This window comes from Oryzias melastigma, linkage group LG24 (genome assembly GCF_002922805.2).
Source record: "Oryzias melastigma strain HK-1 linkage group LG24, ASM292280v2, whole genome shotgun sequence".
NCBI classification, from domain to species: Eukaryota; Metazoa; Chordata; class Actinopteri; order Beloniformes; family Adrianichthyidae; genus Oryzias; species Oryzias melastigma.
The window spans coordinates 3,376,048-3,399,019 of NC_050535.1; the positions used below are offsets into that span (position 1 = coordinate 3,376,048).

At 41.3% G+C, this 22,972-nt stretch overlaps 1 protein-coding gene across 12 annotated transcripts in view; it reads left to right on the plus strand.

The window, feature by feature from the left end:
• nrxn3b (neurexin 3b) overlaps nt 1-22,972 on the plus strand; it is a 352,928-nt gene that overhangs the window by 149,978 nt on the left and 179,978 nt on the right. For 9 of the 12 annotated variants that reach the window (XM_036210518.1, XM_024290417.2, XM_024290428.2 and 6 more), the window contains 4 exons: nt 636-826; nt 894-1,067; nt 2,174-2,200; nt 4,744-4,863. In XM_036210518.1, coding sequence (XP_036066411.1) covers nt 636-826; nt 894-1,067; nt 2,174-2,200; nt 4,744-4,863 — 512 coding nt within the window. The remainder of the gene's footprint in view (nt 1-635; nt 827-893; nt 1,068-2,173; nt 2,201-4,743; nt 4,864-22,972) is intronic. The other 3 variants (XM_024290421.2, XM_024290427.2, XM_024290424.2) reach the window with 1 other exon arrangement.

A 22,972-nucleotide genomic window follows, 5' to 3' on the forward strand; every position in this document is an offset into this window, starting at 1 on the left:
GCATTACTACAATGCAGAAAGAGCTCATTAAAAAGAAAAAAAACACTAGATAAGTTATTTTATATGAAGGATAATTAGAGCCATTTTACAAGCACAAAAATGTAACTTTAAGGTAATACATGATAAAAACATGATAACTGTTAAATTCCAAGAATAAAGTCCTATATTTTTGACTAAAAAAGTACCTTTGCATTTGATTTTATGACTTTTTTCATTAATAAATTCATGATTTTAAAAGTTGTGAATCTCGACTTTAAATTTGATAAATTTACGACAAAATCTTCTAATATCACCTTTTTTTTTATTTATTTTTAGACTTTCTAATACTCTCTCACCATAAAGTTTTGAAAACTTTTCCCACCAAAAGTTTTTTTGATATTTCTTGGATCAGCCATTTTGAAATAACCAGGAAAACCCCTCTAGTGCCCTCTAGTGGAAGGATGATGAACCACAGGGCAGAAAACTTGGATTAAGTTATATTCGATGGGTTTTTAACATGGTTTTTAAGGGCAGTTGGGATCGTGCTAATGAGATAGGGGTCTCAGTAAATCAAATCTGGTACATTTCTCACAGAGGTTTTTCCATTGACACATACCAGTGTTTGGGAGATTCATACGTGATGGTTTCCTTTACAGGTTCATTCACTATGTGTTCGACTTGGGGAACGGGCCCAGTCTGCTGAAAGGGAACAGCGACAGTCCTCTGAACGACAACCAGTGGCACAATGTTGTCATCACAAGAGATGCTTCCAACACACACACACTCAAAGTGGATTCCAAGTCAGTCAACCAAAATGTCAACGGAGCCAAGAACCTGGACCTCAAAGGTAATGTTTGGGAGTTGACCTCGCCCTAAAATGAATTTGATTTTAATGATCATTTATGTCCCATTAGGTGACCTGTTCATTGGAGGTTTGGGACCCAACATGTATCAGAATCTCCCCAAGCTGGTGGTTTCTCGAGAAGGCTTCCAGGGCTGCTTGGCCACTGTGGATCTGAACGGCCGCCTGCCCGACCTGATCAGCGACGCCCTTTTCCGCAGCGGGCAGATCGAGCGTGGCTGTGAAGGTAACAACGATTAGAAAAAGAAATCACGACCTGCTCCCTGAGATTTATTGGGTGATTAGGAGGCTCCTCAGAAGCCCCAGCAGACATTTGGTAGCACCGTTAATCCTTCTTTTCGTCTTTGCCAGGAATTTGTCCAAATTATGGTGTAATTCTGTCATTGTAGCATCAGTTCTGGTGTGTTTGTGCAGCTTTCAGAGCTGTGAGATTCATCCGTGAAATACTGGAGGATTACAACAATTTAGAGGAAGTTATCTTTAATTTAAATTATTTGCATGCTGTGATCAGAAACAATTTTACGTGTAAATTATAATTTCTAGAGATTTTATCAAGAAATTTAAGACAAATTTATAACACAAAAGCAATAAGAAATTGAAAAAAATCAAAAGTACAAACAGGAATTTTCTAAATTAGTATAAAAATGTAAAAAATAAGAAGCATACTTACAAAAAAATATGAAAAGTTAATAATGCATTAGCAATATTTTCCTTGAAAATTGTTGTTTTTAAATTCACCACTCCTTATAAAGGTGTTGTTATTAAAACACTAATGTACTTTGCTGTATTTTATCATAAAATTACCAGAAATCTGAATTGATTGTTTGATTTAGCGCATTAAGGTGGTGAATATATTGATATTGGAGAATCAAGGTGGGGAATATATTGACAAAAACATCAATGTGACAAAAAATACCTTTTTTTCCCTTTATTATCTTTATTTCTTTTTTAAATAAGATTTACTTTCAGGCTTTTTCACATGGTAAATGTTAATCTTTCAAAACAAACAATAATTTATATATTTTTTATTTGCTTAATTTGCATTATTTTCATCAAAACCAGAAAATAATTTCCTATAAAACTAAAACAAATTTCCATATAAACAGCATGTATTTATGCATTTGTCCGCTAGAGGGCAGCAGAAGACAACTTTACTTTCAGGATTCTTTGAGAAACTTAAAACCCTCCAAAACAAAAACAAATCAGATTTTTCTTTCTTTTTTTTTTACAGATCTGAAGAGTTCTCGTGCTTCTCTAACTCACTAACCCCTGCCTTTTTTCCTGCTCTGTTCTTTTTTTTTTTTTTGTTATTTTCTTTCTGCATCAACAAAGTGGCTTTCACCAAAGCCGACCTGCAAGGTAGAGGGTCAAAACTCCGCCTCTCGGAGGCAGCTTGCCCCGAAACTCTGCTGTGTGCAATGCATTGTGGCCGTCACCATGGCAATGATGTTTCCAAGGTGCTGCAGGGAGGATTTGCTCTCTGGTGGAGGAACAAAAATGTAAAAGTAGCTTAAAAATAATAAAACAAAAGATGAAAGTTGTCACAATTGTATTTTTATTTAAGGTCAGGGTGACAGTGAGACTCAACATTTAACACAAAGCTCTTTTTGCATGAAAAAATGGTATTACTAATGTGGTATTTTTCTTTAAACCACAAGGCTAAAACATAAAAGCTTCAAAAATTCTAGTTATTATTAGTAATGTGCAAACGAATGCACAACAAAAGGATTTTATTTTATGTTCCTCAAAGAACTACAATTATCCTCCTTTTTTCCTCCTCAGAGACCAAAACCGTCTTTGCTGCAGCACTGGAACACTCCAATCCTCCACTGCTCATTCCATCAAACGACTGCACACATTAGGTCTGCATTGATAAACGCGCTGCATCCATGCACAAAGGGTTGGGAATGCCTGGTTGACTTCCATTACTATACATTACACAGTAAATGCACTTTCGATGGCAACACTTGTTCTGTACCTCAGAAGTTCTCTCTGACGTTGTCTTGCAGAAGACAACTGCTCCTGACCGTTTTTTTATGTCTATTATTTAATTTCTTGTACTTTGTGGTGTATTGAGTCTCTGGAGGCGTCGATGTCGAGGTTCTGCTCCCGTTTCTGTCCAGAATGTGGGAACGTGGAGATGTTGATGATGTCTGCTTGTCTGTATCTGCATTCCCTCTGGTATTCAAACAGCAGAGCTATGTGTGGAGTGAAGTTGTGGTTACCAACCTGCAAGCAAGAACAATGACTTCCTAAAAATGTTGCATTAATCCAGGAAAGTGCTTCAAACAATTCACAGATTTTTTTTTTTTTTTATTATTCAAAATATTTATTAAACCTTTTGATAAAACCACTTTTTTTCCTGAGATACATATGATATCAATAATGACATGATGGGTGATTTTTGTTCACAATTTTAGTTTAATATATGAAAAATATAGATGAGTGTTCAGGGAAAAAAAAGGACTTTATTTACCCAATGTTTCAAATTTGATCCACAATATCAACTATATAAAAAATAATTAATTATCAAGAATTCTGCATTCTTTTGAAAACCTCAAGTAGTCTTTTAGTACAATAAATGAGTTGTTTCCACGTCAAAAGTGTTTGATTTAGCGGAAGCAGCCATTTTGAGATGAGAAGGAAAACTCCGCCTACTCCCCCTAGTGGAATTAGGATGAACTACAGGACAGAAAACGTGGATGAAATTACACACACATGGATTTTAAGGAGAGTTTGGATCATCCAAATTAAATCAAATATGTTACAAATGCTCATGTACCGCGTCTGATACTGTTTTGGTTCCGATACTGCATCCGGTACCAAGTTAGGTAGCGTACCGCTACTGGGCGCGTCCTGAGGACCAGTCCACGTGTGGTACTGCTTCCAGTACCGCGTGCCAAGGGTTATGGATCCCTAATTTTACGAACAGCCAGCACGTCAAAAAAGATACCCAGCATTAATATGTGACGAGTTGGAAATGAGAATGTGTTGGTTCTTTCAGTCAGAATTTAAAAAACCAACAATCATTTGTTGTCGTTAAAGTTTCATTTAAACTGGAGGATTTGACAAACTCCAGGTTGGTGACCACTGCTGCCAAAAAACATACATGAAGTTTGACTTTGAATACATCTCTGGAATCCTGTCTGATATGGTGCATACATGAAGATATGCACAACTGTTTCTATTTGTCAAATGTACCGAGTGTTTAACCGTGTATTTACCACATTTTTTTTTTTTTAGAGTTACCTATCTAGAAATGTAGTTGTTCCTATGAGACATTAGTGTTTTTTTTTTTTATTTTGTATGTCTTGTCTTGTTTGTTGGCTGAGGGAATGCAGCGTGCCAGGTTTTACTGGTCTAAAACTTTATGAGAGGAGTTGGAATGAGCGGAGCCGCCTGCACGTCCACCTGCACACACTGTCCATGCGACCGGGATGAAGGGATGCCGACAGAGTCATCACGAGCCCGGCCAGAGGCAGCGTGCTCGCTTTCTTAAAGACTCACTCCGATCGTCTTTGAAGGGATTTTCCAGGAGTTCATTAGTAATACAAGTTGGAGTAGAGAGTTTGTGGCATACGTCACAAATACGATCTTTTTCAGCGTTTTTTGTTCCTGATTCTGTCCATTTTAAGAGAAAAGCCACAAGAACAGTCAGAGTGGGTCTTTAAAGGAGCACGCTGCTGATTCTCAAACATCTTTCACTTGTGATTGCAGCTGCATGAACAGAGTCCTCTCAATTCGTCGTTAGTGGTTCGGGTGTTTGCCCCTGGTGTTATTTTTGTCTTTAGCTGTAGCTGTTTCTGTCAGGAGTGCATTCCGCTGCATGGTTCCTAGCTTCTGTTAAAGCTCTGTAATGGCTTTTATTGCCGCCTGACGGCGCCCTCTTCTACCCTCCTCAGGTCCGAGCACCACCTGCCAGGAGGACTCGTGTGCCAACATGGGCGTGTGCATTCAGCAGTGGGAGAACTTCACCTGCGACTGCTCCATGACCTCCTACACGGGGACCTACTGCAATGACCGTGAGTACTGCTGAGCTCATCAAGAGGAGCTGCTGCAGGTTTCAATTAAGCCTGTTAATTATTTAGGGCGTGAGCTGAAAAGCTGAGATATCACTCTGGACTCAATTTTAAGTCATTATTATTTAACAGGAAACCCTGAAGTAGAAATTTGGGCCAAAATCCATCAATGACCACCAGCTCGTGGCAATTTATGTGGGAGTTTTTACATTTATCCTTTCAAAAATAAAAATAAAGTGGGCCCCAATTGGTTTAAAAGAGGGGCAGAAAATGTGGGCCCCAATTGGGTTTGTCCACAGTTTCCGTGGTGGCCCCGCCTGTGTTTAAGTGGTTACTCAGTGGGTTGGTTTGCTACGCTGAGCAGCCTCCCAGCAGAAGCGTAAAATGCTGCCGAGCTCCACTCTAGCAAACTAGCGAGCTCTGCTGTAGTGAGTTCCACTGTTGCTAGCTGTGATTTATCAAGCTAGAAAGCTCCACTGTAGCAAGCTAGCGAGCTCTGTTGTAACAAGATTGAGCTCCAGTGTTGCTAGCTCCACTGTATCAAGCTAGCAAGCTTCACTGTAGCAAGCTAGCGAGCTCTGCTGTAGTAAGTGCCATTGTTGCTAGCTCCTCTGTATCGACCTAGCAACCTCCCTTGTGTCAAGCTAGCAATTTCCACTGCAGCAAGCTATTGAGCTCCGCTGTAGCAAGCTAGCAAGCTCTGCTGTTGTGAGCTCCCCTTAGTCAGCTCCACTGTTGCTAGCTCCGATGTATTGAGCTAGCAAGCTCCGCTGTAGCAAGCTAGCGAGCTCTGTTGAAACAAGCAACTGAGCTCCACTGTAGTGAGCTCCACTGTTGCTAGCTCCACTGAATCTACCTAGCGAGCTCCACTATAGCAAGCGCCACTATTGCTAGCGCCACTGTATCAACCTAGCGACCTCCATTGTATCGAGCTAGCAACTTCCACTCTAGCAAGCTAGCAAGCTCTGCTGTACTAAGCTCCGGTGTATCGAGCCAGCAAGGTCTGTTGTAGCAATCTAGCGAGTTTCCACTTTAGCAAGCGGGTGAGCTCTGCTGTAGAAAGCTAGCCAGCTCCAGTGTATCGAGCTAGCAAGCTCCGTTGTAGCGATCTAGCGAGTTCCACTGTAACAAGCTAGTTAGCTCTGTGGTAGAGAGCTAGCGAGCTCCGGTGTATCAAGCACCGGTGAATTGAGCTTGCAAGCTCCGCTGTAGCAATCTAGCGAGCCCCGCTCCACAGGGCCACTAGCTAGCGTGACGAGCTAGCCTACTGATTGTCCCCTTAAGCCAATGAGGGTAAACACAGGTGGGGCCACCACAGAAACTGTGGACAAACCCTTTGGAGACCCACATTTTCTGCCGACTTTTATACCATACGGGGCTCCTTTGGCTTTGCTGGTTGGGCGATTCCAAGTTGCTGCAACATTATATTGCCTTTTATAGTTTTCACCCCTAAACTCAAACTGTGAACATGTATTAAACCTAACCTGCAACAGTTCCTATTCAATAATAAGCAGCAGAGCCTCTTCTCAAGGACTTGGTGGCCCTTCACTCATTGTTATTATGCTTATTTTATGCAGAAAGATTTCTTGGGGAAAAAGCTTCCATAAAGTCTGGAGCTTTTATACGTCAGGTTCCAGAGTGAGCAGCTCTGGCTGATGATGTTTAAAATCCTCATAAACGTCAGTCAAAAAGCCGTCGCCGGAGTTCAAGTGTGAGCCTGCCTATGCGAGTGTGCCAGATCAGTTATCCCCACGACGACGGGGACTTCCCCTCAGCAATCACGACTGGCGGTCTTTCATTTAGTGTTTAATAGTGGGGGCACAGTGCTGCCGGGCCAGACTAATGAGGTGGTGGAGGCTGTTAGCTGAGCCGCTATCTGTGACTGCCAGTGTCCCTAATCATCCAGACCTTTCTGATGTCAGACCGCTGAGCATGACTTCATCTCTCTCTCAAATCCCATTCTCTTCTCTCCCACTTAGTATTCTCCGCCGTTTTGATCCTCTGCGACGCTCGTCTGTGCAGCTGTTTTCGCACAGGACGGCTAACTTACTCCCGCGCACAGCTGGTGGCGGGAGCTGTGTGTGTGTTTGTGGTAATTAGCGATCAGAAAACCCTCGTTAAATTAATTCCTGGAGCTTTTAGGAAAGTTTTATGGATTTAAAGAAGTGTTTAATTACAGAATTAAGAAAAACTTGGTTCGAATTGAATCTTCTTTTCTTGAAGTGAAAACATGAAGTGAGCTGCTTTAAGATTTTGACGTCCTTGCAAGGTGCGTCCAAAAGGTGGCACTACATCCACACGCAGTCCCGCACACTGCCCTCTATGCTGGAACAAAAAAAAATGATATGCAATCCTCCAAGCATGAAATCAGCTTTCCTGTTATTTTTCGTCACTGCTTTGCCTTTTATTGCTCTCTTTGTCTTTTTGAATCCCCTCCCCGTGCAAATGTAAAGTGCACTCTGTGACTGTAGGTATTGATCTTTGAGAAAATATTGCACAATCAACTCAAATTCCATGTGTTTTGGCACAGATAGGTCGCCAGCGGTTGATAAAAATGAGAAGTCTGCCTCGTGGTTGTATGCGTCCTCGCTTTCTAATTAATGTGGAAACGTAGCCTCTTTCTCTGTTTCTTTTCTGATTGCTGACAGCAAATATCAGTAATTGTCTGCCTCTCCTATTCTGTCATTGACCACATAGAAAGTTTAACAAAGTAAAGTGAACACTTGGGGAAGTAATGGGGCTGGAGGATTCATCTCTGCTTGATTGTTAGCTTTGGGCCTCTGCGCCCCCTCCGCGCTTTTTCCATTGAAGCCAACAGGTCTCTGGTGAGCTGCTATCTATGCAGCCTCCATTTATTTTTCTGTAACTCTGCAGTCTTCAGCGTGTGACTGCATTCGCCTTTGGGATCCAGACACAAAAGGAAAGAGCTGAGCTTTTTTTTTTGACCAAACTGGAGACTTTTAGTATTAGGTTAGGAATCTTTAAAGACCCTCACCGAAGAAAATCATGTTTTTGGTGTTTTTTTTTACATGTTTTGTGGCCTTTTTGTCATGATGCAGGGAATACATGAAATATAGTAAGGGTTAAAATTGAATTGGATATTGGTTCTGTATTTAAATAGTTGTGAATTAGGAGCAGACGCAAAAATGCAATTGGAAAAAGCTTGTAGCTGTGACGTAGGTGCTACAGCTCCCAGCTTCTCTCCTTTCTGATGCATCACTTCAGATAAATAGATTCGTGTACATCTTAGTTTTCCTCATCCGAGCTGGTATCTGATTTAAAAGTGTACAGCTGGATACCTCAAATATTGCTCGCCAATTTTGTTGCACCGGTAATGGTATTTTTAGGTTGTAAGAGGCTGTAAGCTTGTGGCAGGGCATGTAACCAGAGGGATGATGGGAAATGGGGGCAGGTTTACTCTGCACCGACAGTTCCAGTCACAATTCAGAGGGGAATTCGTAATCTACTACAGGACTATTGCCACTCTGTCCATTTTTGTTGCACAGACAATGTTTTGTTGGAATTGTAGGGGCTGTAAGCCAGCGGTAGTTCGTGTAACCGCAGGGATCATGGGAAATGGGGGCAGGTTTACTCTGCACCGACAGTTCCGGTCACAATCCAGAGACGCATTTGTGTTAGACTACAGCCCTGTTGCCACCTTTGTCCATTTTATAGCCCATATTATGTTATTTTGGGTCGTAAGGGGCTGTAAGCTAATGACAGAGCATGTAACCAGAGGGATGATGGGAAATGTGGCATGTGCCAAGAATTCCGGTCACAATTTAGAGGGTATTTTATAGCACCACCACCACTCTGTCCATTTTTGTTGCATATATAATATGTTGGGGTTGCGAGGGGCTGTAAGCTAGCAGCAGAGCATGTAACCATAGGGATGATGGGAAATAGGGGTAGTTTATCTCTACGCCAGCTGTTCCAGTCACAATTCCGAGGAGAATTTATCATAAACTACAGCACTATTGCCACTTTATTTATGAGGCACAGATGTTTTGTTGGGGTTGTGAGGATCGTAAGCTAGCGACAGAGCATGTAACCAAAGGGATGATGGGAAATGTGGGAAGGCTAACTCTGCGCCAACAACTCATAGGTGAATTTCTAATGAAATCTGCAGAAACTATGTCCAAGAAAACAACTTTTTGGCAAAAATACTCATAATTATAATTTAAAAAATCACGTGGTATGCTTTTAAAGTAGATCAAAAGATGATCTAAAGGCGTTTTAGTAGTAAAAATACCTGCTGTTGAATGCACATCTCTACCGTTTCCATCCAGTTTTTTTCTTCTCTTAGTAACTGTGTTTTTAAATTTCATTTTTTTTCCAGGTATAATGAGAGACTTTCATTTAACTCCAAGGACACTCCTCTTGCAGATGCAGAACAATTACTCTACTTTAATAGTCGAATTCTCTCTGCAGATGTCAGTGACTCGTAAACAAAGTGGAAGTAGGGGGTGGACGGGAGGGAGGGAGGGAGGTCAGAGACGTGCGACTGAATACTGCTCTTCAGTTTGATGCTAACATCAAATAATGCTCCGGTGCGTTTGGGGATTGAATCCGTCAGGGTTACCCGACAATCCCTCCGTGTCTCCCGGTGCTTTCAGGGTTCTGCTGAGCAGAAACCAAGCAATAATTCCTCCGACGTTTCCTCACTTTTGACTGATGTGTCTTCACGCCCCTTTTAAAGCGGCGGGATGAAAACAAGCAGCTCCCACAACAGCGCCATTCACCTTGACGTGACATCAGCGTTGAATGGAGGCTTTTACACTTAACAGGCGCACACACACACACACACTGTTTGGTGGATACAAGAGGGCGCCTCATGAATATTGAAGGAATTTTCATTGGAGCATTGAATAATTTAACCGGCTGTCTCTGTAAATGGGATTAAGTAGCTTGAGCCGGCTGGAACCGACGTGGAGCAGCGGTTGGTTGGCTTCGGAGCAGGCATCCATGGAAGCTGGCTTTGTGTCAGCTGGACACAGATGTGCCACTTTAAATTGTTGTACACGGACAGCTTTCTTAACTAATCCGAGCGGGAAGCAATATGAACCTGGAAGCAAGGGGCGGAATATTTTCATCTCGCAGAAGTTTACATCAACTTCTGAAATAACCTTTGCCCAGAAAGAGTACTTATAAGTGGAGCATTGAATTATGGGAACGTTTGCCTATAAATACCACTGGTGGATAAGAAATTGGGACAAAAGAGACCCACAGAGAATGATTTGTCCTTAAGACACTATTCCAAATTGAAAATTCTCACTGTGTCCTCTAGTGTAGAGAAACATGTGAAGCATGACATCACGTTTGTTTTCATTCCTAATACTCTCGGTTCAAAGAAATCCTTTCCGCTGTGTTATGTAAAGGCTCTGATGGTTGCATCTGTGGTACAGCTGGTATTATTGTCCCTGTATGTATGACCAGAATTACAACTTCATGTCAAGCTCAGGTGGGGAGCAGATGAAGCTAATGATGCTTGCCCAGTGCAGCATTATGTCATTGAGAAGAGACTTGGCGGAGCTTCAATCGATGTGTCACCGTCGTGCTCAGAGCTGCGGTATAATTGGATATATGCGGTGCTGTGGAGCCTAAATGCCCCAGGGCCAGAAGAAAGACAATGTGAAAAGGGCAAAAAAGATGGAGGAGAATCATGGAAGTTGATGTGATGCATATAGGAAAGAAAAATGTCACCACATTAAAATTTTTTAAGGAATTTTCTAAACTTTTGGTGAGGTGTTTTTGTTGGATTCCAATGTTTTGTTTGAAGCTTTGTTTTTAACTTCGCTTTGCTCGTTTTTGATTCGTGCTCCCGGTGGACGTTACCCTCGAACAATAGAAATCAATACACTCTGCTGCTCCTTTAGCTGCAGGAAAAGGTTTTAAGAACACAACCTGTGAACAAGTCTGAGGCCGGTTATGTATTAAAATGTTCAGTTTTAAGTGTCCTTAATGAAAGCAAGTTTTTAGAGACCGTCTCCAATCATATTTTGATCTGTTTTAAAAATGTTCTGGTCATTTAACTAATATAAAAAACCTAGTTTTCTTGGACATAGTTCCTGTAGTTTTTCATTGGAAAGTTGTGAGTTGCAACCCCACCCCTTTTCCCATCACCTATAACTGAGAGTTCTCTGTTTACATGCTCTCTGACAAGCTTACAGCCCCTCACACTCCCGAACCATGCAGCTATACAGGTTAGTCAATACATTCTCACTCCCATCTTGTCAAATATAGGTGTATGGTTTGGGCCTCCCTCTGCGCCACTTTTTGACGTTTTGGGTGTCCCCAACTCGTCAGTCCTCACACACCCACACTAATGCTACCAATCCAGCTGTACAGTTTAGACTTTACATTCTCACTCTCATCTTGTAAGATATAGATGTATGGTTCGTGCACCCCCCCCCCCCCCCCCGCCACTTTTCTTGACAATTTGGGTGTCCCCAACTTGTCGTTCCTCACACTCCCAACCTAACATAACCAGTCCAGCTGTACAGTTTAGACAACACATTCTCACTCCAAACTCGTCACATATGGATGGATGGTTCTGGCCCCCTCCACGCCACTTTCTGACATTTCGGGTGTCCCCAACTCATTGCTCCTCAAACTCCCAACCTAACATTACTGGTCCAACTGTTTAATTAAGACTAAACATTCTCACTCCCATCTTGTCATAAATAGACGTATGATTTGGACCCCCTCCGTGCCACTTTTTAGCGTTTTAGGTGTCCCCAACTTATCATCCCTCACACTTCCAACCCAACATTACCAGTCCAGCTGTACAGTTTAGACTACACATTCTCACTCCCATCTTGTCATGTATAGACATATGGTTTGGGCACCCTCCACGCCAATTTTTTACGTCTTGTCAATTTGTAATGTCATGGCTTCTCCCATTAAATGTCGTGTCCCCAATCCTTGGGATGCAGTAACAGACGCGGAAGCGGTGTCAGGTTGGGGCTAGAAAAGTACCAGGTCAGAAAAGGTGTTCAAACTCTACCCTCCATCAGAGGGTGTACCCCACCACAGGTAGGTAGATTAGATAGGAGCTAGATGGTCACAGGAATCAGGTTTAGGGCTGTAGAGGATGAGATCCTAATTAATGATTGGTTCAAAACAGGAAGAGACTGGTTAGGGTTAGGGCCCTCCCCCTGCTGGGTTAGGGTATTGGTCTGATCATCGTTCTAAGGATTGGTTGGGGCCCCTTGATTATCGTATGCATTTTTTCCTTGTTCGTGGCTTGATACCAAGTAGTCCTTGGACTGGTAATGGTTCATGGCCTGGAGGTTTGGGGCCCCTGATTTAATGGGAACAGCCAGCACGTTATAAAATGACAAGTTAGGGTCACCCAAAATGTCAAATATTGGGGCCGAGGGGGCCCAATACATTGGCAATATATGACAAGTTGGGAGTGAGAATGCGTGAACATCTTAAATACACTCTTTTTAAAAAAAAAGGTTGTCATCTTTTTTTGATTTAAATCAAGAAATACTCAGAAATGCATGTCCTCCATCATCAGAAAACTACCACAAGAACATGTTAAAAACAGGATTTTGATCGGAGCGGCTCTTTAATATAGTCATAGACAGGGAAGTTTTCCAGAGACACAACGCTTGAATACCAAGATTCCAGTTTTTTAATGTTTCTTTTTTGTCTCACTCCATCATATTGGCACAAAATCACTCTAAAAAATAAATTCTTAATGATTTTAGCCAAGCACAGCACAGTTGGAGACAAGATCCCGGCCAATAACTTCCTACCAGAGGAAAACAAACAAAATCTCTTAATTAGTGAGTTCTGAGATCTACTCCTATTTTTTTTATCTTTGGTGATGGGCCTCATATTTACTGGGATGTATGGACATTAGACAGATAAATAAAACGAAATAAACCCAGTTTTCATAAATAAATTCTAAAGATTTCCAGCCCTATATGGTAGTTGCTGCAACCGCAAAATCTCTCCCAGCGTGATAAATAAAATCATAACTTCGACTGCTGCCTCTGCAGCTCAGACTCTGCCGCTGTGTGGGAATGAGAGAGATGTAGTGCTGAACAGGGAGCAGTGGGGAATGATTGAGCTGAACACATTACAGACAGTTACGATGAGGGGCATCCATCTGTTCTGGTGCCAGGCGGGTAACCTTGAGGCTGTCAGAGTGTTCCCAGCACCCACCGTGGCCCCTTTTCAGCCGCAGACGCATCCATCAACACATGTTTTTAGACACATTTTCGGAGACCTCGCGTCACATACAAATCAGGCAATCGATACCTGAAAGCATTAATCGAACTTCAGGGGGTGAAGGATTTGCTGAGTAGCTCAAACATATGACTTCTTGTTGATGCTGTTTATTTACTTTCATTCCAGGCCAACTTTTTGCACATCATTTACTTTGACCGTTTTTTTTTTTTTATCAGTAAATCAAACTATCACTATTTTTATTATTTTTGCGGCATTTTTTCTCACATGAACGCATTTTGTTCAAATTCCTTGCAAGTTTGAGATCATATATGAAGCCCAATTGCTTTTCTCGTCATATTTTTATAACCTGTGCTGAACAACGGAGGGGATCAATAGGCACTTTCTCATCAGTTTCCATCAGAGCTACACTCAACTGTGTACTTGTGCAGTGTGCCGGATAGTTTTGAAAGGCCACACAAATAAAAGTAATTTGTCACCGGCGGACAGCATTCCCACCCGGTGCTCAATTGCACCTGCAAAGACGCACAATAACTCTCCAGCCCCCCCGATGGCTTACAGCAGCAGTTTAGTTGTGTGTGTGGTTCACAAACCAAGGTGAGTTGGTCTCATTGCTCCATTGTTCTTGTTGCAGCCCCACCCCCATTTCGCCTTTTTTTTTCCCCTCGTTTGTGCTTCAGCAGTGATGCTGAATCACCTAAACCCCCTAAAGTCAGACAAAAGCTGTAAAAGACGAGCAAAATGACATTTCAGCCTCCTTTCTGTGTCACTGTTACTGGGTTATAAGGACGCCACGATTCACTGTACCCAACCGTTCGGTTCAACCCTTGATTTTTGGGCGACGGTTTCGTTTTAGATCAATATTTGATCTGTACGGTGGCCCTGAAGTGCTATTTACATCAAACAAATCACTCGTGCAAAGACATATTAAAGATCACAACAACCATTAAAGAGCCTATATCATAAAATAAAATCAACTTTTTGATCCAATAAGTGTATTTCTCACTAGAAACAACCCCAAAATAGTATTTTGAACCGCTAACACACACAAACACTTTCTCTAGCTTTCAGAAGCTAGCGGAGATAAGCTAGCTTCCCGAGTTCCCGTGGCTCATGCAGGCGCCGGCTGTCTGCACGATTTGGGTTGTGATCCCAGTGTAGCAATGGCATAGAAACACTCTTTAAATTTAGTGTTTATATTTCATGCGGTGGCAAACGCCAAAGAACATTTTGGTGAGGAATCTGCACGACATTTAAGGTAGATCTAAAAAGTGTAAGAGGATGGCGCAAGGTGACAGAAGTAGGCTATTTCTTGGTGGAGAAAGGGGTGGGATTATTTTTGCTGGTGGAGAAAGGGAGTAGAATATTTTCTGGTGGAGAAAGGGGTGGGATTATTTTTGCTGGTGGAGAAAGGGAGTAGAATATTTTCTGGTGGAGAAAGGGGTGGGATTATTTCCTGGTGTAGAATGGGAGTAGAATATTTCCTGGTGGTGGAAGGGAGAAGATTATTTGTTGGTGGAAAAAGGGAGCAGACTATTTCCTGGTGAAGAAAAGGAGCAGACTACTTCCTGGTGGATAAAGGGAGTAGACTATTTCCTGGTGGAGGAAGGGAGCAGACTACTTCCCGATGGAGAAAGGCAGTAGATTATTTCTTGGTGGAGAAAGGGAGCTGACTATTTTCAGGTGGAGAAAGTAATCAGACTATTTCCTGGTGGAGAAAGGGAGTAGACTATTTCCTAGTAGAGAAAGCGAGTGACCAATTACAAAAACTGGTTTGAACATGGATTATTGAATTTAGACGGAAATCTGTGCTTGTTTCCAAGAAAATAATTCAAATGAAAGCAAAGATGATTTTTATATGGAAATTGATGATGCTTCCAAGAGAAAAGAAACTTCCACACCCAGTACTAATCAGAACATAATCCAATGTTCTCGTCATATCAATAATCCCTGACATTTTCATATGGTGTTGTCTGCATTTCGTGACCGAATTTCACTGTAAAATGAAACCATTAGCCATCACTTTCTGTCTGCACCAAATGTTTGGATTAAACATCTGGGTTTCATAAGGCAGATATTTAATATTTGAAAAAATGTGGATGTTTGTTTTTGTGGGTAAAACGCAGACACGCTGTCAAAGTCGGCTCTAGGATGACGTTATTAAATGGATGGCATCCACAGGGAGTGAAAGGCGGAGTCTCACAGATTGAGATGTCTTACTTCCTGGAAGGAAAAAAAAATCACAAAAATAACTCACATTGCATAAATAATCTGTTCTTTAGTGTGTTAAAGATAATATATTATCATATATGTATATGGATATAGTTAACTCTAAAAAAATAATAAATGACATTTAATGGTACATTCTCCAATGTTATTTAATGGTCCAGACGTGCTCTGAGGTGAATTGATATTTTAAAATTAGATGAAGAGATGGTTGGAAGGGGTCTTTAAAGAACATTTTTGATTATTTTGTTTTTTTACATTTTATTTTAATTTCTGGAAATTACTTTTGCGTACTGTTAAATAAATGTTGCACAGCACGTGTTTGACACCTTCAATGCAAACATGCTGTACACTTATATTTACTTTCCCTACGATTGAATTCAATGGTGCTGCGACACAGTTTGGTTTTAAAACCAAGAATTAAACCAAGAATCGTGGCATCCCTGGTGGGGAAGTTACCAGAGTGAAAGCCATTCGGTTCTACAAGAACTTAAAAGAACAATGAAAATCTTACCTTTCAAGTAATCATTTTAACTAGTAAAAAGCTCCTGGCAGAAAAACCCTGTGGTGCATCGGAGTAGTTCTCTGACAAATAAGTTTCCATCTCACAACACCTGTGATTTACATCAATTCCAGACCCATTACTTCTTTATTTTTAACGGTAACATGCTGTCACCTCCTTATGTTCTGAGATAAATCAGGAGAAAAACTAAGAACAACCCCATTTGCACTGATCAGTGCAGTCATTTTCATAATACTTGCCTGTGCTGAGAATATTTTTTCCCCTTTAAAAGTATTTTTGTTGCACACAAGCAGAGATGACTCATGCCCCGACTGCCAGTGAGTACAGTGTTTAAAGCTAAGAAAGACCTCATGCTCACTGCTTAATGTTCATCTAATGCTAATTATCTACCTTTCACTCAAGTTTCCTTTATCTCTGCCCCTGCTGTCTTTTTCAACCGCCGTGGTTCGCGCTCCTTTTTCTAATTCTTCTCCGTCTCCAACCTTGTTGCTAAATGTCAGCAATTATTGTGTCGGCACATTCCCGGTTCCTCACTCAGCCCCCCCACAGGAGGAGCCGTACAAACCGAACCGTGAACTCGTATGACTTCATTTGAGGAGCTCTCAGCTGTTTTAGTTTTAACCAACAGAACAAGCTGGATTTGTTAATTAATAACAAAAAAATAATATAAGCCACATGCACATGTAGGAAGCATATAATATATATATACGTTTTTTCCAGTCTGAAACACCCTAAAAGTTTGACAATTAAAGCAACATGAAGCTCAAATGTAAGCATAAAGAAACACCTCTTAAGATAATTTCATTGCCAAGTAATTCCACATTTTGGTGACCAAGAACTCTTCCAGTTTTGTTCACCTTTTACATTAACCAATATTTTTTTGGCATCAAGGCAAGTGTTCATAATATTCCTTAATTTTTATCATTCTGCAAAAATAGTACAAACAAGATGTCTAAAATATATGAATTTAGAGCAATTATAGAGAAAAACATGACTACGGTTGACTGTGATAGTTGCAGCTTTCAGTGAGTCTCAACACAGAAATATTTGGACAACATTTGAACTCAAAGTTACTAAACCTTTCCTACTTTCCGTGGCACTCTCCCTTACAAAGTAGGACACTGATGCCATTTAGATTAGTATCTCATGCGACCAATGCTGACACGAATTTGCTGGTTGACAAGGGACCCAATTACAGCAGAGGGCCAATTGTCCGCAGACACACCATTTCAAATTGTCTCCCAAGCATGAAGAGAGGGAACAGGAAAATATGAGATGGTGGAAGTATGCGCGCGTAGCTGTGACCGGGAGTGTGTGATTGCAGCTTTAACTGTGTCACTACATGTCACGTCTCCCAGAGAGAATCTGGGATAAACACAGGGGTCAAAAACGTCACCGAAATGGTGAAAGTAATGCAGGATGACTCATGTCATTCTAGAGATGCCTGTTTACACACACCTTTTTGTTTATCTGTACACGTGGGGACCCAGCATGCATTTCTGGCATTTCATTTTGAAATAGTCAGGAATAATTTTAATGTAAAATATATTTTTATTTAAAGAAATTAAAAATTGAAATTGAAGTGAAAGTTTGCCTCACAGCAGAGTCGGGGAGAATTGAAGCAGAAGGAAGTTTTGTTCTTAGAACTGAGATGTGATTGGTATTGGTGGAGCGAAGAGGTTGGACAGAAGTTTTCGGGGTGAAAAGTTCCTTAAGATAAGCAGGAGTTCCCATGGACGCATTAGTGAGTGAAGAGGGAAACATGGTGTTCTTGCAGAGGCGAGGAGTGGAGGATGGATCTGAGGTTGCTGTGTCCTCCCGAGGATCTCCAGCACGGTTCTGGATGCTTGCTGTAAACTTTAGAAGGGGGTCCCTGTAAGGAGGAAACAAAGCTAACCGGTCGCTCCGCATCTTGTTTGGAGGCGGAGTCTGGAGAGAATCTGAGAGGGCAGGAGGGAAACTGGGCAAAGATATTGTCAAAGGTGACGTGTGGGTCAAATATTCTGTCAGAGAACATGAGAAGGGGAAACTTTAACAAAAAGGTCCATTTCACACTGCTGCTACGTACATTTTACGCATGTTAAGAAATTGTTCATACGTGGGAAAAGTTGTGGTCTTTATACATGAAATGTTCCCAGATAGATCAAGAATGAACCAGGTTTAAACCACGGAAGACATATGAGTAAAACACACAAAGATCAGATTAACCCGCGCGTCGTTGAATTTCTTCACTTTGACAATCAGAGCACTGGACATAAATCCCGCCGTGTCAGCACCTGCTACGGGCTCTGGTGATGTTTTAATGAAACAGACAGATTCCCCTGGTCTGCACCCATTCTCAGTCAGCTGCTCGCCAGATCCATGAGAAGGATACGGTCACATTATCTGGCAACCTGCGGAGTTAAAGATCATCCGATTTACATACCTGTCATATAAAAAATGATTGATTCATGAACTGTTATTATTGTGCTGGTCATAAACAATTCACAAGTGATTCATGCAAATTTTGGTCTTTTGTGATACAGGCGAGATGTATAGAATTTGTACTTTTTCTGTCTCATTCGTCGATGTGGACTGATATCTGTCGAGTGTCGGTTTTGAGCTCTTTTATAAATCTTTGAGATTTTATGCGATGTTCCTACGTCATTCGTATGCAGTTCATCACCAAGAATACGCAATTGTGCGTGAGTCATGCGAAAACCATTCAGGGTTACCACTGTTCATTTAAAACAAAGCCTCACAAAGGTCCACGACTGGTGCTCTTCATGGCACCGAAGCAATGGGATTTCAATGTCAAAGGAAAAAACTAAAATGTTTGCTGGGTTTATCACAAAAGACCAAAAGTACAAACATGGAAAATAAGTAAAATGTAGATAGTTGCAGTGTGACACGGCCCTAATAAATGAGTAAGACTAAAGCCATGGAGCTTTGGAGACTCTTGGAGCTCGTTGTTGGTGCAAACACAGCTAAAGAAGCTCCAGCAAACAAGATGTTTGTTTTTAAGGCTTCCTCTTCAAATACAGTTGGTACCCTGTTTGTTTTTTTAACAAATACTTAGCGTAATTTTCTTATAGTAAGGATTTAAAATGTAACATTAAAGGACCAACTACATCATCTTTTGAGCTTTTTTTAAACGGTTTTGTGTTCTAGGACATAGTATCTGTGGAGCAGCACCAGTTTGTTAGAACTTCCCTTCTGAATTGTGGGCGGGGCCAATGATACAGGGAAACCCCACCCCCCTTCCCTTGTCTGTTAGTGAGCGATTGTGGCCCGGCAAGAATATTTTCTACATCACATTGTCATTTTTACATTTTTGTCTGCTCCTGATTCACAATGATTCAAATTCTATTTTTAAAAATGGCAATTTTTAAGATGTATATATACATGTCATCTGAAATATGTAAAAAAAACACTGTGTTTTTGGCCTAACATGTCTAATAAAATATAAGACATGTATTTTTTTAGTCATTAAATCATAAATCATTGTCGTTCTCAGAGTATCCAAGCTTCAACTGATTCATTTGACCTAAATATTTCATTTGAAAGTCGCTGCATTCACATGCCAAACAGTTTTGTGGTTTGTGTGGATTTTCTGGACTTCATTTGCTTGTTTTAAAGTTTGATTTTGTTTTGGATCCAACCTCTTGTTCAATTCTTGGACATTTTTTGACAAATTAAAAAGCATTACAGAAGACTGATGGGCTAAAATGTGAGCTCCTCTTTCTGGTTCTGCTGTCCTCCACACATTTCTCCTGCAGTACGTCTTCTTTGGTTGACAGCTGTCCTGAGTAAATCTGGCTCTGTGGATTGATCTTTAGGTGTCAAAAAGACTTAGCGCTTCCTAATCGATTGTAATCAATCTTCCTTGGGTTACAACGCTTCCCATCATGCTCTTGATTTGGTCTGCGGACGGGACGGGCGGCGGTGGTGCTCGTGTTTCTTGTTTGGGTCTCTGTGAGCGTTCGTTTCTCGAACGGCACTGCAGCGCGTTGGCAGCCGTGCCATCTCTGTTTTATTTCAGGCTGTTTTCTAACCGTGCGCTCTCTCCTCTGCCCCACTTCTCCAAATGCCTCTGCGGCAACCCCGGCACTCGGCAAATGCCATTTGTTTCTCCTCCCGCATGCCTGTGCCGGAGTGAATCGAACCTCCTTCTCGCTGAAACGTCCGCCACAATAACGGCGTCTCCCATCGGCGGGGTAATGCTTTTGAAGGGCTTTGCGTGCTTATTAGGGGCAGGCTCGGGGAACACACTGGGATGTCATGTGTGCTGTCCTGGCATGGGGCAGAATAGCTGAGAGTGCCGCTAAATCGTTTTTACTGTTTCTGCGCACTGAGCTGATTCACCAACGCCGGGCTTTCTTTTACATCAGCGCCTTATGAAACTGGTGCAGATAATACAGTTTTTGCTGCTCTGTAAGTGGCGTGTTTTTTCCCTCTTTATTATTGGCGCAGCGGCGTGCTGTTAATGTGTATTCGTCAGTGAGACTGGCCCCGGGCCTTTGCCATCCTATCACTCTCACGCTGTTCTGCATGCATGTTTGAGTGGGCTGTGTACTCAGGCCTCACTGATTGTTTCTCTGTTGTAGGGACACTCATTACTGCCCACACACTGTCACAGGCGCCCGCCCTCCCCTGCCTCATTTTTCTGCTCCTGCCGAGGACTTCAAGCGTTTTCTTTTAGGCGCACCTGATTAAAAAGACAGAAAAAGATCGGGACGCATGCGAGGAGCACGTGCGCTGAGCAGGAAGGAGAAGACAAATTTAGGTTCAGCCGGCTCTTGGCAGGAAGGCAGACCTCCAATCAGGCTCCTACTGCAAGTTTGTGTTGGGGGATTGGTCTATAACCCGCCTTTGACCCCTGCCTAGCTTGCCTTCCTCCCCAGGCAGCGGCGGGAGATGGGCAGCTTTTACAGTGATGTATTGCACAGTCCGGTGTGCGGCGGCTGGGGAGGGAGGGAGGTCGAGGCTTAAAAGGAGATCAGGTCTGTGTTCGAGGTAGGAATGGAAGACGGAGAAAGAGAAGGAATAAAATCTGTGTCAAAATTAGCCTGGCTGCGCCTCAGAGAAACAGCAGTGTGTCTTATTAATGATGTGTTCCAGTAAAACCCAACAGAGGCCAGAGAAATCAGGAGAAGGGGATGATGGGAAATAAAAGGGAAGAGGTAAATGTATCTTTTAGGTTATTCTTTACTGATTGTGAGTCCAAATTAAAGCAAAATAGTCATTGTGTGGATTCTCCCGCTCTTATTTTTGTATGTAAAAACTCAATCACACTTTCAGCGATTTCAGCAATCTTGATATCAAAACGTTCAGGACATTACTGCTTGTACTTTTCGTATTCATAAACTTTATAATTTTGAAATATTGAGCAAATATAAGAAATGAATGAGGAAGATTTCAAAATTTTAAGCAACAAGCCTCGAAACTTTCATGGGCTATTTTTTCATCTTTTGTAGTCATTTTCAAAAAAATTGGAGTTTAGCTAATATTTTAGCAACATGCTAACGTTTTTGGATAATTTGTTTTCTACTGTAGATTTTAAGGCAAATTTACAGTTTAGCTTTTATTCTAGCAACGGGATAACGTTAGGTTGTTTTGGAGTTTAGCTAGTAGGCCTGTTAAAGCGATGAGCTAGCTTGTTTGGCTAATTCGGCAGCTACTGAGGTTTTTTAGTGCTAATTTGGAGTTTAGCTTATATTTTTAGCAACATGCTAACGTTTTTTGGCTAATTTGTCATCTACTGTGTTTTTTAAGGCAAATTTACAGTTTAGCTTTTATTCTAGCAACAGGATAACTTTAGTTTGTTTTGGAGTTTAGTTACTAGGCCTTTTTAAGCGATAAGCTAGCTTGTTTGGCTAATTCGGCAGCTACTGAGGTTTTTAGTGCTAATTTGGAGTTTAGCTTATATTTTTAGCAACATGCTAACGTTTACATGCTAACGTTTTTGGCTAATTTCTTAATTTCTTCTCTGTCTTCAGTCATTGGTCAGGAATTATGAAGGGCGGGGAAAACCAACGAGATGAAGATAATTGGAACTCTTTGCCATCCTTGTCGTTATAGTTCACTTTTTCAAACTTTCACTGACCGATTTTCTGTATCAACATCAGGTACATGTTTTTTTTTTTGTTGTTGTTTTATGATTGAGTTAAAAAAATAATGAGAGTGGAAGTTATTTTAGACATTTTTATTAAGTGTTCAGTCCCAAATTATTGGGGGCCACAGGCCCCGCTTGCTCAACCAGTATGAATAGTCTGATAAGTACCAAATAAATTAACAATTTTCCATTTTTTTCCTAATTGTTTCAGAAGAATAACATCATTTTTCTTAAATCAAATTAAACAAAATCACAAAGAAAACATATTTTAAAGAACTTGTCAAAATAAAAGCCTTTTGTTTGTTTGTCATCCAGGAAACACAAACTGCTGTGACTTTATTGTTTCTCCTGTTTTGGTTTTACAAACGATTACTCTGGAAATCATTTTTGTGTCTTTCATTGTTAAACATACATGTTTGGTGAAGTAAAATAAATAGAATTTTCTTCACATGTGTTGTTATCAGAGGTCATCAGAACGTCTTAGCAAACACAAAATAAACGACACGGTTTAATTAGCTGTTTGTCTGCGTCCACAAACACGTTTGCAGATCAATGGCAGGAGATCCATATTTTATCGCCTCCACATTATCATCTCTCTGTGTCGGTAATATGATGCGTGTTTGCGGTAATATTGTTTGCTGGAGTGTCATTGATCCGTCCGTCTCCGGCTCTTAGCAGTCTGTGCGAACGGCGGCAGCTGTTGGCTTTAATTTCACTCCTCGGATAATTGAAGAAAAAAGAAATGAAAGCGTGGGGCCGGAGCTGTGATGGGGATAATGTGTCAGAGGTGGGAGGTCAGTGATGATTAGAGTCATCTGTAAAGTGTTACACATGCGAGTCTTCTAGGTGTTGGGAGAGCAGACATTAGAGAAGTATCTGTCCTTTTTTTAATCTGATGCAGCAATTTTTAAACAATACAAGCTCAATTTATGCTCCTCTATCAGGAGATTGACATAATAATTATTCGCCGCTGTACTTATAGAAAATTCTTCAACTGAAAGCTTTTAGGTTTCTCTTGTCTTCTCCACTTTTCCAACATTTATCCTAATTCAGCAATAAACTGCTGT